At 33.3% G+C, this 20,211-nt stretch overlaps 1 protein-coding gene across 1 annotated transcript in view; it reads left to right on the plus strand.

Annotated features, from left to right (window-relative positions):
* Positions 1 to 20,211, plus strand: part of THSD7B (thrombospondin type 1 domain containing 7B) — a 1,134,773-nt gene that overhangs the window by 781,368 nt on the left and 333,194 nt on the right. The window contains exon 14 of the mRNA XM_074215070.1: positions 2,445 to 2,708. Coding sequence (XP_074071171.1) covers positions 2,445 to 2,708 — 264 coding nt within the window. The remainder of the gene's footprint in view (positions 1 to 2,444; positions 2,709 to 20,211) is intronic.

Genomic DNA, 20,211 nt, shown 5'->3' on the forward strand with positions numbered 1-20,211 from the left:
GAAGGTGTCTGTTTCCAGTTGTTCTTCATACTATTTGCCTTCATCTGATGGTGAGTCACAATATAGTAGTTGGTTAAATTAGCTTTTGGCATCCATCTGCTATCCATATTAAATAAAATAGAACCTACCTTCCATTACACATGAAACAGCTCATGATTCTGTCTATAATTCTAGCATACATTATCATATACTATGGAAACCTCTGATCTTCAGATGGCCTTTGGCTAAAAATTCGAGTGTCAAATATGAAACTAGGATTAGGTTTTTCAAAAAGAAGTGAATAGAATAGTATCAAAATCTATCCACTCTATTCATTGAATTCCATTGATAATGGAACATTATATTTTGAGTATGCCTTTGAAAATGTCTTAGAGTTTTCCAATAGTGCTTTAACCAGTCATATTAGAATTTATGGTCTTTTTTGACATATTCACTTGACATAAGAGGAAATAATAATAGGTCTAATGAGATTCAATTCTGAAAATCCATGTTTGAAGATGTAATAGTTGGGAGGGGAACCAGAAGGTAATGTTAGACTGTATTCTTGGCTTTCTAGTTGATTCTAGTGACTAAAAGCATCATCACATTCCATGAAGTCACCAATTCAATAAATATTGCACATACCAATGACTTTTTCTCAATGGGAATACATTAAAGATGTTCTATATACTCAAGAGAGCATTGGAATCAAAAGCTCAAAGGAGTTTATCTTAATGGACATACCCTTCTTTCAGTGGCCTATAAGAATATGAATTTTTTTTTTTTAGATTTTTCAAGGCAATGGGGTTGAGTGGCTTGCGCAAGACCACACAGCTAGCTAATTATTAAGTGTCTGAGGCTGGGTTTGAACTCAGGTTCTCCTGACTCCAAGGCTAGTGCTCTATCCACTGCCTCACCTAGATGCCCTAAGAATACTAATTTAATGGACTTACCTAACATCTAGGTGACAATTGATAGAAGACTGGTCTTGAGGTGAGGAAGATCTTTCTGAGTTCAAATCTGACCTCAGACATATACTATTGTGTGAACATGTTTTCCTCAGTTTCCTCATATGTAAAATGAGCTAGAGTAAGAAATGACAATCTACTCCAATATCTTTGCCAAAAAAACTCCAAATGGGGTCCTGATGAGTCAGACATGACTAAAATGATTAAACAATAAAAGTCACTTAAATAGCAAGATATTTACACCTTTCTAATCTCTGACATCACTTAATAGAAAACAGAAGACTACAGAATTGTGATATCTACTTGCATTGCTTAATTAGTCAGTCCCTCTATACTTTGTGTTCTGTACCCTTGCCTCCACAATTATCACAGACAAGTAGATATGGTGCTATCAACTGACTGTCAAAAAAAATTGATAGTCTTTTATCAACCTCACCAAAGAAAACCTTGAGAATAGTCCAAACACTTCTTTTTGCCATATGTAATTGAAAACATCCCTCAAATTCTATTAATGTACCCAATGAGAAAAGTAAGTCTGAATGAGGAAAACTAAGATTTATTTCTAGCTCCGGTAAATAAGCTATTGCCATCAAAATGTCATTAATATCCATTCCAACCTGGAATTTACTAAATAACATCTATGTTTGCCATTCTTCATGGTCAAGATGATTGAATCTGCCACTCTAATGGATACTAACTTTCAAGTATCTTCACCAAAGTTGGGGGTGAGAGAAAAAACAATCTTTTTAATCTGAAGTTAGTAAAATCCTTCAAAATGTAGATATCATTTTTAATAACGGGACCAACATGTGTGGCTAGGTGGTGTAGTGTATAGGGAACCAGCCCTGGATTTAGGAGTAACCTGAGTTCAAATCCAGCCTCAGACACTTAATAATTACCTAGCTGTGTGGCCTTGGGCAAGCCACTTAAAACCCATTGCCTTGCAAAAACCTAAAAAACAATTAATGGGCCCTACACAGTTAAGTATGATTATTTTAATATGTATTGCATATGTGGAATATATCTGTTTATCTCTGCTTTGCAATGTCATTTTTAAAAAGGAGTTATTTCTTACTCAACCATTTGGTGGATCTCCCTGGTAACCATTGATTGCAAGGGGAATAGAGACAAAGTAATCAATTTGTTTTCATCAGCTAATTATGGGGTAAATGATATTACATAAAGTTACCAAGAAATTTTTGGTAGTGCAATTACTGTAGCAGCCTTATTTCAAGGGTTTAGTGCCTTTCTCCAATGTAAAACATTTTTCTGAATTCCCTTAAGTACTTTAGTTTCCCTGGGAGATGTTTCCATTGTCACAGGCTTTAGAAACAAGGAGAAAGCAGGTTGGGTGTGGGGAAAAAGTCATCTATATTTATTCTTCATGTTATTTAAACTTTAATACATTAAGGAGCCTAAGGTATAAATAAGGTGACCAGCCTTTATTAAAATTAAAATCAGATGTGACATTGATACAATTGTCTCTTGTTGGAACAGGGAAGAGCAGAAAGAAGGAAAAATGCCAGAATGCTGAAGTTTATCCCCTTGTTGAAACTGAAGCATGCCCCTGTGAAGTATTCATATCCCAGCCCCATGGAAACTGGTCTGAGTGTATTCTTCCAGAGGGAAAAAAGGAGTCTCAGCGAGGCATGAGGTTGCGTGGAGACACTAAATCCTGTGGAAAAGGAGTGCGCCTACAAGCCATAGTTTGCTCAGATAAAAATGGACGGCTGGTTGATCCATCTTATTGTGGCAGCTCTGGTAAGGGGATGAATGAATGAAACTAATGGTTTTGAGTCTGAACAGCACACAATGCTATTGCCCATTACTATTATAGATGTTGACAGGATCCTCAAGACCATTACAAGGAAGAAAAAAGAAGAGTAGATATTATCATCCACATGATAAAATAGAGACACAAAAGGCTTCTATGATTTCTTGAAATTCAATAATGCAGTCAATAGCAAAATTAGGGTTAGAATCCTCATGTACAAATACTTAGTCTCATTTTTGCCTAATATACAATTATGACTTTCATAAGATAATTTAAACAGTATACTATTTTCCAACTTCCAGTGGTTATTTAGTTTATGGCTTGTTTAGATCCTTCCTGTGATTCTCCTCATCACTATGTTTATCCTTTGTTCAATTATGCTGCAAGTTGGTTGCCAGAGAGCTATCAAAACAGGAGTTGAGAGAGAGAGAGAGAGAGAGAGAGAGAGAGAGAGAGAGAGAGAGATCAAGAAGAGAGATAGAGGAGATAAATTCCAATAAGACAATAGAAATCATTTATAATACATATATCAAACAAGGCTTAGCCAACAAGTGACATTTTTCAGTATGTGTATGTGTTATGAAATTAACTTATTTGGGGGAAAAAAAACCTTGAGTAGATTAAGAGCTAAGAAAACATCAAAATTAAAAAAGATTCCAAAAAGAATCTAGTCACGAGTGAGGTAAAGCACAGAGGTAAATGGAAATAAAAGCAACAATACAAGTATCTAAAATGAGATTTATAGAAGATTTGGTGCAGTTTATCAGGTCCTAAGATGATAGGGAAGAATGTTGAGACATCATCATGTCTGAAGTAATTCTTGGGCTTCTGCATCTTTAAACTATCTCTGTAGAGAGCTGGCCAGATGGGCCTAATTGTCCATTCATAGACACTTTATTTACAACCAAAAAGAGCAACATCTAGCATTTATATAGTTTAGGATTTACAAAATATTTAAGATTATTTAGGATTTGTAAAAAAAAATACTTCATTTCTGTTATCTCATTTTCTCCACATAACAATCCTGTGTGGTAAATGCTATATATTTCCATTTCAAAGAATAAGAAACTAAGGTTCAAAGTGAATAACTGATTTGTCTAGGATCACACAACTATTTGAAGCCAATTTTTTTTCTTGATACAAATAATCCAGTAAGACCTATCAGCATGTTCTTCACCTATAGTACCTCATGGCCTTAATGAAAAAAGTGAAATGTGTTTCTCAACTTTTCTTCAGTATCAATATTGGTTTTTATATAGTGTTTAGTTCACTTTTCATATTTCTTTCTGAATTGGATATTCATAATTATTCAGGAGTTCAATTTAGAATTTTACATTGAAAAAAAGAAAGCAAAACAACCTATCTCAAAACCAAAGTACAATGATGTCAGGGAAATCAAAAGTTATATGCTAATCCATGTTCCTATATAAATTTTTAGCAGTGGATCCATCTTAACTAGTGGAGGTCTTCCTTACTTTCTCATGTCATAACTAGGATACACAGTTGAGGATTGTGGTTGTTTAACCTGTTAATCTCTCTCTTCTATATAACCATCCCATCTTTTCTTCCTACAATACAAACCTTATTGATATATTTTACTCTTCATCTTCTTTGGAGTTTTTTATTGATTATATATTGAAGCCTGTTCACATATACAATTTTGTCTACATGCTCCTTTCTGTGATGCATAATTTTTTTTAAAGATATGTCTTTGGCCGGCTAGGTGGCGTAGTGGATAAAGCACCAGCCTTGGAGTCAGGAGTACCTGGGTTCAAACTTGGTCTCAAACACTTAATAATTACCTAGCTGTGTGGTCTTGAGCAAGCTATTTAACCCAGTTTGCTTTGCAAAAAAAAAAAAAAAAACCTAAAGATATATCTTGGCAGACTTTTGTTTTCCATGTCTTGCCAGCATATAAGACTAGTAGAATGTTGATATTAAAAAGATGGGTATTTTTTTTTCTCTTTTCATTCTTTGCAAAGCATGGTGGAATTTCACAAGAGGGAAGAAAAGCCATACACTTTAACCAACAAATTGAGAAAAGAGGAATCTATGATTTTATTCAATTTGGGCCATATGTGTGGGAGTGGGAAGGGGGTCCTTGGGAATTACTGAATATTTCAAATACTAAGCTAACTAATGCTATTATTATTATTATCAACACTAAATTCCTATTAGGGACTTGTTTTGTAACTGTGGACTCATTCTATAATCCCTGTATCAACATTTAATGTTTTAGAATCATGAAACATGCACTAAGATAGAGGAGACAGATAAACAGACAGATAGATGATAGACACATAGATAAATAAATAAAGGGAAGGGAAGAAAGAAAGGAAAAAAGAAAGAATAGGAAAGAAGGAAGGAAGACAGGGAAAAAAGAAGGGAGGGAAGGAGTAAATAAAGAAGGAAGGGAGAAAGGAGGGGGCTTGTTAATGAGAAAGAAATAGATCATATAAATGTTTTTTAAGCACTTAACTATTTTCTTATGTCTTAAGTATTGGAGATATAAATATTAGAAAATAAGATACTGACATTTTCAAGATGCTAGCAATCCAAAATGAGAGCTGGAAGATGGGGTAACTGTGTGGATGAGGTTGCTCCCCAAGGGGTAAACCAGGTGAAGAGGTAGAGCAATATGGATAACCAGTTGAACTGAGAATGAAGGGAGCATAGCTAGGATATAATGAGTCAAGGAGGACAAGGAGGAAAGGCTCCTAAGTAAGTGGAGATAAAAAAATGGATCATGTTCATTTAATATAATCAAATATTCTTCAATTTTCAGACAAAATTTCATTTTTTAAATAAAGAGAAGAGAGTATTGTATTCTCCTAGGGATAAAAAAGTACTTTACCTTCTGCCTCATTCTTTAGAATTGTTGCTTCTTTGACATGAGCTGTTATATTCTCCCCAGTAGCATCTAAAACAGTAATGCAATCAGTTGTCAAGGAGTAATGCTATTTGATAAGAAAATATGATTCAATGCTAATTCCAATTTAGATTTAGGATACATTTTTAAAATTAAATTTTCATTTGAATTTAGTAAACATTGCTAAACATAAGCACTTCAATGTACAAAAAAAGAGCAAGACAGATTTGTACAAGAAACTATATTATTCTAAATACAGTGGCAAAATTGTATAAAAAATAGGGAGAGAAATAATTTGGTTTTGTCAATAATTTGTCATGGCTGATTCTTCAAGACCTTTTTGGGGGTTTTCTTAGCAAAGATCTGAGAGTGGTTTGTCATTTTTGTTTCCAGATTATTTTACAGATGAGATTAATTTATAGTTAAGACCAGATATGAATTCAGGAAAATGAGTCTTACTGCTCCAAGCCTGGCACTCTCTCCACTGTGCCACCTAGTTGCCCTCAGTTTCTCATTTAGAAACATTAATTATATATTTCTTATATGAATATTATAGCTAGTCTTCAGTCTCTGAATATATATCAACTTGTATAAATAAGTGGGTCATGACTTAAAAGTGTGTTAAGTGAAGGAAATCCAGTTTGTAGTAAAAATGAAAATTCAATAACAGAGTAGATAAATGACTCTACTATCTGTAGATTAAGGATCAATAAATACAAAAATAGTCTGGTACTTTCAAAGAAGTTTTCACATAGAAATCTTTCAGAAAAAAGTTTAATTTTTTATTTCATTTTTTATGGAGGCTATAGCTACATGTTATACATCAGAATTTCTTAGGCTTTTAAATGTAGAAGACAATTTAATAAAAGATTTTGGATCCTTTCCCAGAAAAATGTTTTAAATGAAGAAAATAAAAATATGCAATACTATAAAGGAAATCAATTATATTGAAACAAAATTATACATTTTTTTAATTTAATGGACCTTGGGTTAAGAAATCTTGTCAAATATCTGTACCCACAGAAATGTTCTAACTTTTGGATTGTTTACTCTCATAATGGTTTAGAAACTTGGTTATGGTTTTACCACAGCCCTAGAAAAGGCAAAGGAAAAGTCTTAGATCAGAGAGATAAAAGAAAATCCAAATTCTGATGAGTCCCTTTATACTCCATCTTGAACTAAATACTTCTCTTGCATATCTATCTGTTATTAAAGGCAGGAAATGAATTAGACTTCCAGAAGAGGTCAGACATTGCTTGCAGAAGAATGGAAGAAAGCAGAGAAGGAGTTTTCTGTGTGATCATAATAAGCCCTGGTTCATTGCCCTACAAGAAAAAACAAATCTGACATTTACCTAGTTCCAGATAAATTTGTAATTGAATTTTGATAAATGATGAATTGCTTTCTGTAATGTTATCAGGACCAGAACTGTCATGAGGAGTTTAATGACATTGAATATATTTTAATAACTTGAATAAACACAAGTGTAAAATTAGTAAAGCAACAATCTATGCAGCATTTCTTGGAAATGAAGACACAAAAGTTCATTTCATACATAATAATTCATGAAAAATATTGTATTTATTGTGAAATTAAGAAATTCTACTTTACTCTTTTGTGTATTTCTTAAGAAAATTTTAAAGTATAAAAGTATATACAGATCAGATCATTTTGAAGTAACTTACTGAGTAGATACAATATATAATTTGAGTGTATTTATATTTACCTAGGTTACTGATAGCATTTGACACTTTCTATTCAATTCAACTCAACAAGCACTATTAACTATCAATCAACAAATATTAAGCACCTATAATATTCCTGTCTCTGGGCTTACAAAGATAAAGATAGAAAATCTCTGTCCACATGGAATTTGAGAGAGAGAGAGAGAGAGAGAGAGAGAGAGAGAGAGAGAGAGAGAGACTCAAAATACATTCAAAACTAATGCAAGGGGGCAGCTAGGTGGTGCAGTGAAATAGAGCACCGGCCTTGGAGTCAGGAGTACCTGGGTTCAAATCTGGTCTCAGACATTTAATAATTACCTAGCCGTGTGGCCTTGGGCAAGCCACTTAACCCCATTGCCTTGAAAAATCTAAAAAAAAAAAAAAAACTAATGCAAGGTAATGAAGGGAGGAGCATAATTATCTGGAGAAATATTGAAAGACTTTAAGGAGAAGGTGAAGCATAGCTGAATTTTGAGAGAAGGCAGAGTCTGATAGTTTATTTTAAGCAAGGGTGATAGCAAGGAGATGGAAGATAAGAGTTTCAGATATGTAGGAAGTCAAAGTCAGCTTAGATGAGCCTTATTGAAGGAGGAAAGAAAGGAGGAAATATTTATTAAGTACCTACTATGTCATAGGCATTGTTACAAAACAATTTACCAATATTATCTTATTTGATACTAACAACAATTAGAGAGATATTATTATTTTCCACTTAGTTTTTGAAACTGAGATACATAGAGTGACTGACTGAATAGAGTGTTTCCTAGGGTCAGGAAGTCTTGAGTTCAAATCCAGTCTCAGATACTAGCTACATGACCCTGGACAAGTCACTTAATCTTTTTGCCTCAGTTTCCTCATCTGTAGAGTGAGCAGGAGAAGGAAATGGCAAGCCACTCCAGTATCTTTGTCAAGAAAATCCCAAATGGGGTCATGAAGAGTTGAATAGAACTGAAACAAATGAAAAACAATTTAAAAACTCTCTAAGTACTGTCCCATGTTCTGGCGATAAAAAGAAAAAAATCAACCCCTGCCCTCAAGAAGTAATTTAATGAGGGAATCAAAATGCAAACAACTAAATACAAAGGAGATAATTGCCATATAAACTAGAGATAATATTAGAGCAGAGTTAAGATGTGAAGGCTTTTAAAAGCCAAACTAAAGAGTTTAGATTTGATCTTAGAAGTTATAGAGTCACTAAATTTTATTTAATGCAGGAGTGACATGGTCAAATCTATGCTTTAAGTCCTGAAGATTAGTGTGCTACAGACTTGCTGCCTGGAGATGAAGTAAGATTATGTGCCATTCTATTATGCTAGGTTCTAAGGCAGGGCTGGGACACCTCCAGCGTGCAGGTCATACAAGGCCAGAGAAATCATTTGGTCTGGTACTATCAAGGCAAAGCCTTTTAGGGTTAGAATTTTGAATTTGATAATTTTCTATGGCTGAAAATGATGTTATAAATATCCAAATGACTTTTTACTGAAAAAGGTTACCTACCCCTGTTTTAAGGTGGAAAGACAAAACGTAAATAACCCTTGTTTAAGGGTACTAATATTCTTATAAGATTTTAGGCAAGTCACTGAACTTTTCTGGCCTTAAATTTCTATATCTGTAAAACAGGAGGTTTTGTGTAGGTGAACTCTAAAATAATTTCTAGCTCTAAATCCATTGTTTCATGAAGAAGAAATTAGGTATGTTTCATTAGGTAATGTTTTGATGTCTTTTCAGTCCCTTTTGCAGGTAGAGAGGAAATAATAGTATCATCCTGGTTGAATTAGATCTATTCTAAATATCATTTCCTGTTTTGACTAATATTTGAATTGGGAATTAGCTAAAGGAGGTCAGTAGTTGAAGTTTTTATGTCTTTCTAGTCACGTTTGGGGGACAATAGTGCCATCCTCGTTGAACAAGATGACCCCTAAAATCCTTTCCTTTTCCAGCTAATATTCTAGGAACTAGAAAATAGGGTTAAAGGTCATTAGTTCATGGCTTGATAGTTTTTTCGGTCCCCCCCAAAAGGTTATGGAGATGTTATGGTAATAGTGCTTTCCATAACTATCTTCAAACTCTTGTAATATATTCTTTTGACTAAAAAAAAAATCCATAAGTGCCACTGATTCCTATTCTTAGTCTCTCTTTACTACAGTATACTATCTCACCTTTATAAATCTTTTTAATGAGAATAGTCAATGCACACATATATTAGGATCATGCTAATAAAAAAAGATGGTAAGAGAATACATCAACGAGTTCATATAGCAGATCACATTTTACCAATTGTAATAGTAAGAAGCTGAAGGAAGATGAACATCACTAATCTATTGCTTTTAGATGACAAATAAAAATATTTGTCTCTATAAAACGAAATGAAACCTTTAATGTTCTCATAAAAGTGCCTCTTAAACATTTGTAAAAATCATAAATGAAGCCAGGAGAAAAAACACACTGTATATATATATATATATATATATATATATATATATATATATATATATATATATATGTAAATTTTCTTGAAAGAATCATAGAGGAAAGTGTAGGACAATGTCCAAAGAGAAGGAAGGTTTTCTATTGTTGATGACATCCTCCAAATGTTTTTGCTTTTATCCAATATTGTTCTGAATGCCTCAAGTCTTGGAATACCACAAGTATTTCTTAATCAAAGACCCATACTCACTCAAATGGACTGACTTATATAACCACAGTAACCAAATAAAATAAAGAAGATTATGACATGTAGTTGTATGCAAGTTTTTCAATTAATGTATCAATCTCTCAATTGATATATTATGGACAAGGAATTGTGACAACCATTAGATGGGCTTAAAACTTGATAGGAGGAGATTTTACTTTGTTTTGTTTTTTGTTTTTTTTGCAAGGTAAATGGGGTTAAGTGGCTTGCCCAAGGCCAGACAGCTAGGTAATTATTAAGTGTCTGAGATTGGATTTGAACCCAGGTACTCCTGACTCCAGGGCTGGTGCTTTATCCATTGCGCCACCTAGCCACCTGAGATTGTACTTTGAATGAGTACCATGATCCCCAGTAATTTATTGCAGCAAAACTCCATCTTTTTAATATTATTTTTTTCTAGTGAGATACAAATGAATCTTAGCATTATGCACACACAGAGAGTAACAACTTAGAAACTCTAAACTAAAAAGTTAAAAATAGAAAAGTAGTTGCAATAAAAACATTACTTAAAGTAGTAAAATAATTAGACAGGGGAGGATTAAAGCATCTTTATTTTCCTGTATAATGTTGGAAGTTCTATCAGATAAAAGTCATGGAGAACCACAATCTCAGAGGAACCAAAAATTTCAGGTGAAACAGAAGGAAATGTCAAGATGATTATGGGGTATAGGTTGGTTTCAGCAAATGGTCTGTGTGAAGCCTTATTCACAAAGTGGCATGAAAGGACATTTGTGATCATAGATTTCAAGCTGGAAGATACTTTAGAGATCATCTAGTATTTCATTTTATTGTTTTTGTTTTTTGTTTTTTGTTATTTTAGGTTTTTGCAAGGCAATGGGGTTAAGTGTCTGGCCCAAGGCTACACAGCTAGGTAATTATTAAGTGTCTGAGGCCGGATTTGAACTCAGGTACTCCTGACTCCAGGGCCAGTGCTCTATCCACTGCGCCACTTAACCGCCCCTAGTATTTCATTTTAGAGATGAGGAAACAAGCCTAAAGAAGTAAAACAAATTGCTCAAGATCATCTAACTATTACTACTACTACTACTACTACTACTACTACTACTACTACTACTACTACTACTATTACTACTACTAATACTAATACTACTACTACCACCACTACCACTACCACTACTGTTATTACCATTACCACTACCACCACCAACAACATTACTACTACTACTACTACTACTACTACTACTACTACTACTACTACTACTACTACTACTACTACTATTTTATCACCATCATTATTGTTGTTGGAGCTATGATTTAAATAGTACTTTAAATTATATAATTGAATAGTTATAAAGTTAAAAAGTTAAATAGTACTTAAGGTTTAAATAGCACTTTATTAAAATTATCACATTTGTCTTTCATATTAACCCAGAGAGCCACTATTATCTACATTTTATAGAATAGGAAACTGAGGCAGATAGAGATTAAGTGATTTGTCCAGGATTACACAGTTTAGTAAGTATCTGAAACTGGATTTGAACTTGGGTCTTCCTGACTTCATTCCCAGTTCTATATCTATCTTTCCACATAGATTCCACTTCTTCAGTTATTTGGACCTGGAATTAAGAATGAAACTAGTCTAAGTTATAATCAATTAGGCTTGATGAATCAGTAATTTTTTGTGAGTAAACAGAATGACAAGAAGGTATGGTTGGTTTGGATGCAAAAGAAGTATTACCTTTAAGAGTGAGTTTATGGGTGCATTATTATATCACAAAGTTGTAAGCAATAATTAAATCTATTTCTAATTTGACATTTAATAGATTATTCTCTATGACTGATCCACTGATTTCAATTAGATTTGCGTATTTATTCAATTAACTTATTTCAATTAGATCTCAAATGATTGCAGTCATAATGGTTCAGGGACTAATATCTTCTAACTCAAATACATCTGCAACATTTTAAAGAACACAAAAGAATACTTTAATAAAATATTAAAAATGAAGCAGTAAAATCTTACATGATAAGTATGCATTCCTTTTACTTTTTTTTCCTTTGTTTTGGTACTATTCTTTCAAGGAAATGCCTATCGTTTTTTATGTGCTAGATATCTTCTTCATGAGAATTTTAAAAGAATAATGTGAAAATGTTTTAGGGAAGCTTATGGGGAAAGGCAGGTTTCAAGATAAATTCTTTCTCATCTCCCTTTCCCCTCCCTCCCATCTCATGTTACTGCTTTGGGTTACATCTTAGTTTGTTTTAACGTAATTTTTAAACCTTTGATGTTTCATACTAGGTGTTCAGTAGATTGCTTGGAGCAATGTTGAATGCATTGAAAGGCTAACATGATAAAATTAAAGGTCTCTACTGCATGGATGAGTACACTATAAGTGTTCCTTTTAGGGACTTATATTTTGTAGAACTGAAGAACTGTGCAATTCTCCAAGGCAAGAAAAAGTTTGCTTTCCTCTTTGCTCTGGGCAATTTTATTTGGAAAGTTTTGACAATCTATGTTGGATAAATGAACTGTTGGAAAAACTCTAGAATTTGACCATCTGCTTAACCATCAGAATCTGAACAATCTTGATTCATTTAGTTTTTTTCTATGTGGATAGTAATACCATTTAAAAAAATAGATTCTTATTGGCATCTTTTGATTTTTATATTACTTAGCTCTCTGCCTATATTCTTCTCCTTCTCAGATGACTATGCAGTATATTAAAAATATTTTAAACAAAAGAGACAAAATCCAACCAAATCATGACATTGGGGGAAAAAACTGACAGTAAGCCCTAACTACCTTTATAAGAGAATGGAACAATGTAGTGTTATTTCTGTTTTATTGTGCTCCCTCCTTCCTCTGAATGTGTTTCCTTTCACCAGTTCTTTTGTAAAGTATGTCAGTGTTTTTCTTAAATGATGACATCTGTAGCAGTACTCTCACTATAGCATGAATTGTCATCAATATTGGTTTATATCCGTCCTGGAGTCATCTTTAGATCTCCTATTATTTTCATATGAATTTCTGTTAAGGCAGATTTTACTAATCCTATAATTGAATGGAACTTGCAATCAAGACACCTCAGTTCTAGTTCAAAGTTTTGCCACTAACTAGCCATATGACTTTATTCTCTTTGGTTCTCACTTTTTTGTATGTGATCCCTATGGATCCACTGTCTTTAATACATACATACATACATATATATATATATATATATATATATATATATATATATATATGTAAATTTATGGCATTTTAAACTCACGTAAAATATGTGCATTCACCCCCTTTTAAATTTCATATTGTTAGTTTTGACAGGAACTTTAGAAATCTTAATTATGTAATCAAATACTTTTACTTATTTAAATGTGTTAAATTACAGAATTAAGATTTCTAAGCTCCTTTTAGGCCAGAATACCAGTTCAAAACCAACAGAAGAGGGTTAATACAGAAACTTATAGCACACCCTCTAGTCTGGCCCTAAGCCATTCATTATGATTTTCTGTGATGCTTATTCAGCTTCCATCTTGCTTTCAATTTCTCTGTGAAGATGAGCATGAATTTTCTGAAAAATACACAAAATTTTGTTATCATTCTTCTTTTTTTATTTACCCTAGAAGGATATTATTATAAGGGACTTTGTCAGGTGCTTCACTGAAAATTAGATTCAGTCCAAGACACACATAAGATATGTTATCACAGGATGAAAGATTAATGCTGGAAGGGTCCTTAGAAATCTACTAGTTCAAGCCTTTCATCTTATAGATGAATAAATTGAGGCCCAAGATACCTGTGACTTATTTAGAAACTGTGACTATAAGAGGTAGAATTTGAATCCAGATGCTCTTATTCCACATCCACCCCTCCATGCACCTTTTTGCCTTTTGTGACCTTTCTGTCTAATAATTCTTGACAAAAAAATGAAAAGGAAGTTTGATATAAATTACTCTCAATTAACTCTGACTGATTCTTGGTAATAATGGCCCTTTCTTCTAAGCGCATTCATCTGTTCCATAAAGTATTCAAACATTATTTTTTTCTCTCTCAACCAGTAATGATTTTTAAAAGCACCAGACTGGTGATTTCATTGCTATTGGGACTGCCAGTAGAAAAAAGAAACTCCCAGTAATATAATTGTTAGAGCACTGAAATTTCTGAATTCAAAATCAGTTTGAGACATACCCTAGCTTTGTAGCCTTGAGTAAGTTACTTTTCTAATCCTCTTTTAAAAAAAAATTACAAACTAAGGATAATGATAATCCTGACCTTTTCAGGATTATTGTGAGGATCAGTTGAGATAATTCACTTTAAAGAAGAACGTTATTTAAATGGGAGCCATTTTTGTTAACACCATGCAGACTTGATTAATTCTTATATTACTGTCTAGTTTAAGTGACTTGCCCAGGGTCATAGAAGGGGAAGTTCTTCCTGACTGGTAGTCTTGTTTCCTACTTACTGACTGGTAGTCTGGTTTCCTTTATTGCTTCTTAAGCAAGTTTAGAATAAAATTTTCATTTCTTTCAGATTTTTCACACTTGGTCACAAGTATTCCATATATTTACACACACACACACACACACACACACACACACACACACACATACAAACACACACAGAAATTTCAAAGAGACAACAGAGGGCAATAAAGTTAGATTTGAAGTACAGGTGACTTAGTTTCAAATACTACTTCTAAGTCATTCTAGCTATGTGCCCCTTTACATATCACTGGTTTCTCCCAAATTGCTGATTACATATATATATATATATATATATATATATATATATATATATATATATATATATATTATATTTATATATATTATATATATATATATGAAGTATACATATATGCAGAAAAGTTAATAGTGTACAGTGAAGGATGAAGAGGAAGATTCTGCCACTGGTTGGTATTCTTTCAAGGAATTACTTATCAACTTAGATAGCCCTTATTATCTGTCTTGGGAGTTGATTATTAAAATTTTAGTGCAATTATTAACCCATTGGGAATCATTAATTGCTTCAAATCAGATACTGATGTATTATATTATTAATTTTCTAAACTTAAAAAAGTACTGAAGAAAATAATTCAGATTAAAATTACAAGTATGTTATTTGTATTATTTTTCTTCAAAGCACTTGTTAAATATTTACTAAAACACCATTGGATCCAGATGAAACTCTTCCCCCCCTACCAAAGAAAAAGAGATCATCTCTTACAATCTCCTTAACTACTTTTGATTTTATCCCTCTTACTTGTTCATTCTAATTTTCCAATTTGAAGATGTTTTTCATTGTGGAGAAGATAAAAACAAAGTATAGAAAAGGTACAAGCACCATTTTACTAAGAAAGCATACTATTTCTATCAAAACAACAGTGTTGGATAAAATAATAATTTTTAAATACTTTTAAATAAATGTAATTAAAACTTTACATACAAACACACACACATACTTGCAGACTTTTCCTATTCCTAAGTTTTCTGGATACAAGCATGTAAACATACATATAAGAGGAAGATGCTGGAAAAGGTGAGCATGCCTAATATGAGGAAAGTGATGTGAAATGTATTTCTGATAATGGCTTACATCACTGCAAATTTGAGAAGGAAAAAAAGGCAAGGAGGAGACAGAGTAGTGGCACCCATATTCTTGTTATGCCTCTCCTCCCACACTCTAGAACTAGAACTAAGAAATCTAAGTCAGTCTCTCTCTCTCTCTCTCTCTCTCTCTCTCTCTCTCTCTCTCTCTCTCTCTCTTTCTCTCTCTCTCTCTCTCAGAGATGCCTCCCCACCTAGCTTAATGGCTGAGAGTAGGAAGGATGGAAATAACCCCTTGTTCTTGCTAATTTTAAGCTACTGTCAAAAGAAGATCAGGGGAGCATTTTGGAACAGGATCTGGAGATTAAACTAGCTCAAAAATCTAATTCTTAGCAATTCAGATCTTTAGAACTTGTGAGCAGCTCATCCCAAATGAAGAGGGTTAGAGTCTGAATGTGAGCACTCAGACTATTTTCATTGAATTCCTGAATTTCAGAATATACTTAAAGATAGATATGTGCCTGCCTTGTTTCCTCTGGTATAGCAGTTTCTGAGGAGTATGTTTTGCAATATGCAGACATATATATGCACATACAAACACTCACATATCATTTCCATATGTAATTATGAGTATAGAACTCTATAAAGGTATGCCAGACTTGTGTATGAATGAAGTTCATTAAAAAATGTGAGGAATGATAAAAAACGTAGAATTGTCTCATTTGGTGGGATGATCACAAACAGTGAGTGTCGAATAGGACAGTTCAACCTTGGATGTTCTCTACTATACACAAAAAGTTAAGGAATAGAATTTCTCTGTTTGACCTTAGATAGTTTACATTACCCTAGAACATCCTGGTGTACATGGGCCTGCTAACACCTCAATTTCATTAAAGAATAGGTCTAAGTAAACTTGTTTGCTTATGCAGGCATGTGTACATATGCATATATGTGTATATGTGTATGCATTCACATCTACAAACATATATGTGCATTTTTCAGGACTTGTGATTTCACTGTGATTTCACTGATGCAGAGAGCTGAATTATCTCTAAGTGACCTCAGATAATTCTATTAATAAACTGTGTCCAAAACTCTATTGGGTGTGTGCATATTAAGGAAGGGATACAGAAGCAATGGAACAAAATAATCCCTATTCACAATATGCTTACATTTTAATGGGAGAGACAGTAAGTACATAAGAAAATTCAAATAATATAAATACAATGTTAATAAATAAAAATGTTTAAAATATTGTTAAATATGAGATAGTTTAGGAGAAGGAGAACTCATAATAAGAAGATTCTGGGGGTCACTAGATGATTCAGTGGATGGAGCACTGGCCTTGGCGTCAAGAGGACAGTAATTAAAATCTTGCCACTTACTAGCTATGTGAATGTGGGCAAGTCACTTAAATCTGATTGTTTCACATCCAGGGCCATCTCTAGTTATCCTGATTTATAGCTGGCCACTGGATCCAGGTGACTCTTGAGGAGAAGGTGAGGCTGATGACTTGGTAAAGTACCCTCTCACTCAAAAATCAATTCATGTGCTTGTCATGGCATAACCTCCCTGATGTCATGGTCTTCTCTGATAATGAAGGGCAAATATCATCATGTACACTAAATAAATATTTAGATATTGGTAGAGATACAGACACACAGATATATGTACATATATATATATATATATATTTATTATTCCTTTTGTGTCAGAAATTTCTGGTGTGAAAATTTTCTCCCTCAATGCAGATTAGTGCCTTGTCAACCGACTTAGAGTTTAGAGACCTTCTGATGACTCTGAAAAGGACCTAAGGACTCACAGTGATACAACTAGAAAGTGTCAAAGGCAGGAATTGAATCCATCCTTCTAAGACCAGATCTTTTCTTACTTAACCACGTTGCCTTGAAACTTTAAGTATAACTATACTAGAGAGTAGGTTAAAAATGCACTAAATCATTTTGTATATCCCCATATATGAATTTTTTGTACCTCTATAAGAGGAGGGAAATGCTTAAACATAGTTCTCTGGATTGGGGTGTGCTCACACCATTAGAAAATAAATTTATTGGTAAGTGAAACAAATTAGCCATTTACCAGCATGGTGTATAAATCAGAGCTGGAAATCATATTTAATTTTGTACCTTGGCGATAATTCAAAGGTTTCTTGCTGCCTTACAGTAACTTGTAAGAAGTTAATGTAGTGTGAATGCATTCCAGTACATTGATTTCTGCATTAGCTCAGTGAAAGATACACTACTTTGGCAAAAGCAAACTTTTGGAGGTAAATTTTCTTTGATATAATCTATTACTTAAAATTCTTAATGGCACATTTTGTTTCATTCATGAGCACAAAACATTGCATCTATTAATAGACCCCACCACACAACAAACAGGAATGAGGCATGATTTTCAAATTTCTGTTATGATGTTGAAATGGTACTTTGGGTTTTGGTAAATGATCTCATGACCATTTTACAAATAATGATGTTAAACTTCTGGAGTTGGTGATGTGGTGGCTATAAGTGGTCAGAAAGATCTTGTCTCTTTAAGCATATCTCATTACAGTATAGCAGGGAATATATAAGAATAGGTCTGGCTTTTTTCCTATACTATTTTGCTCGGGTAGTAGCGAGCATTATCTTCTACTGATAGAATAGGCCAATTGGACTGTCTAAGTAAGAGCTTGAAGAGCCTTCCCTGTTATCACAGTCTCAACCATCAGAAAACCAAATGGTTATTTAAAGAGCAGACTAATTGGTCATTTTTAAATAGTCAATTCCATTTAGTTAATGTAGTCAACCCTGGATGTGCTTATTACTGTAAGCTAATTATAAATAACATTCTATCATATTCATCAGTTTTTTTGCCAGCAACATGCACAACATTTTGATTTAATTTAATGATCTTTTCAATTAAGTGAGTTCTTTTTGGTTAAACTGAATATATATATTGAGAGAGATATTTATATGTACATATGTATACACACATGTACATATAAATGAGTATGTGTACGTTTATATATTTTTACTTTGTAAAGATTGCCACATAATTTCATTTTATCAAAACATTTTTCTGGAATATTTTACTAGGGCTAATAAATTAATCCCTAAATATTTGTCTAAGCCTCATAACATTACTTGGCAGGTGCCAACTTTTTTAAAAAAAAGACAAAGATGAAAGAATCTTTCCTTGTAGGTATTTACATTCTATTGGGGGACACTACATGTACACAGATCATCATATTAATATATATATATACATATATATATATATATATATCCAAGGCAATAAGGCATAAGCAACCAGATATCTCAGTAAAGTAAGCTCTTATATAAGAGGAAGCATTTTTTCTAAATATCAAAAGAAACAAAGGATTCTAAGAGACAAATAAAAACACATATAGGGTACAATTAGGTGGCAAAATATGGGGGGGCAGCTTGATGGAGCAATGGATAGTCAGGAGGACCTGAGTGACTTTAGAGACTTGACACTTACTAGCTATGTGACCTTGGGCAAATCACTTAGCCCTCCCATTGCCCCCCTCCCAAAAGAACATATTGCAGACATTAGGAGATAGCCTATTCAAGGCAAAACTACAGAAGGTGAAAGTCATGTTTGAGGAAATGATAGGACAACTAGATTGGCTATATCATGGAGTGTGTGAGAATCAAGTATAATAATTACAGGTAGGGTAGTATTAATTTTAACCCCCAATGCACTAAGGAATCACCAGATTACTTAAAGATCAGCAACATCAGAGCTGGATTTTGGCCATATCAATTTCCCAACTATGTGAAGGATAAATTTAAAAATAGAAGAAAGCTAGAAGCAAGGAAATCAATTTGGAAGCTGTGCCAATATTTGTAGTATGAGATGTGGAAGAGTTTAGACAGTTGCAAGCAAGTAAAGGCGTGCATGAGGATGAGTCAAGTTCATGTACAACTCTATAAGAGATGTTGTGGATATAGAATCAACAGACATTGCAAGTGATTAAAAATGCAGAGTGAAAGATAATGATTAAGACAAATAAGATGAAAGTTGTTTTCAGAAGGAAAACTAGTCTGCGGACCTTAATAACCTTGTGGTGATGGGTATTTTTCTAAAACAGAACTTGAAATTATCAGAGATTTAGTTAGGTCACTAGTCCTCTGTGAGTACATCTTCTTTGCAGTGCCAAATCCAGGAACTGTGTGGAAATTCTAGACAAATAAGTTTGCCCAAAATAAATTTTTTCTTGTATAAACAGGATTTTTCTTCTATGCACAATATCACCCTGTTCCTGCTCATGAAAAATGGAGAGAATTAATAATTTTTGGCATTATCATGTTCCTCTTTTGTCTTATTAATCAGCTATTACTATAGAATTTTTCATTAATACCATCTTTCACAGAATCACAGAATTTGAGTTAGAAGATAGTTTCATAGCCATGAGCAATTCTCCCTATAGCATGCTTGTAAAGTGACCATCTATCTTTTTGCATAACTGAAAAGCGGAAAATTTTCCACTTTCCACAACTCCACATGGGTAGGAATGTTTTTCCTCTGGAAATCAAGTCTCAGTTGGACTTTATACATCCTCCTATTACTTCTGGTTGAACTCTCTGGTATCAAACAGAATGTAGTGAAACCCTCTTCCCAAAACAGTTTTCCAAATGTTTAAAACCCCCATCATGTCTCTGCCAAAGTCTCATTTCTTATCC

The sequence above is a fragment of the Macrotis lagotis genome, chromosome 1, assembly GCF_037893015.1.
Source record: "Macrotis lagotis isolate mMagLag1 chromosome 1, bilby.v1.9.chrom.fasta, whole genome shotgun sequence".
NCBI lineage: Eukaryota > Metazoa > Chordata > Mammalia > Peramelemorphia > Peramelidae > Macrotis > Macrotis lagotis.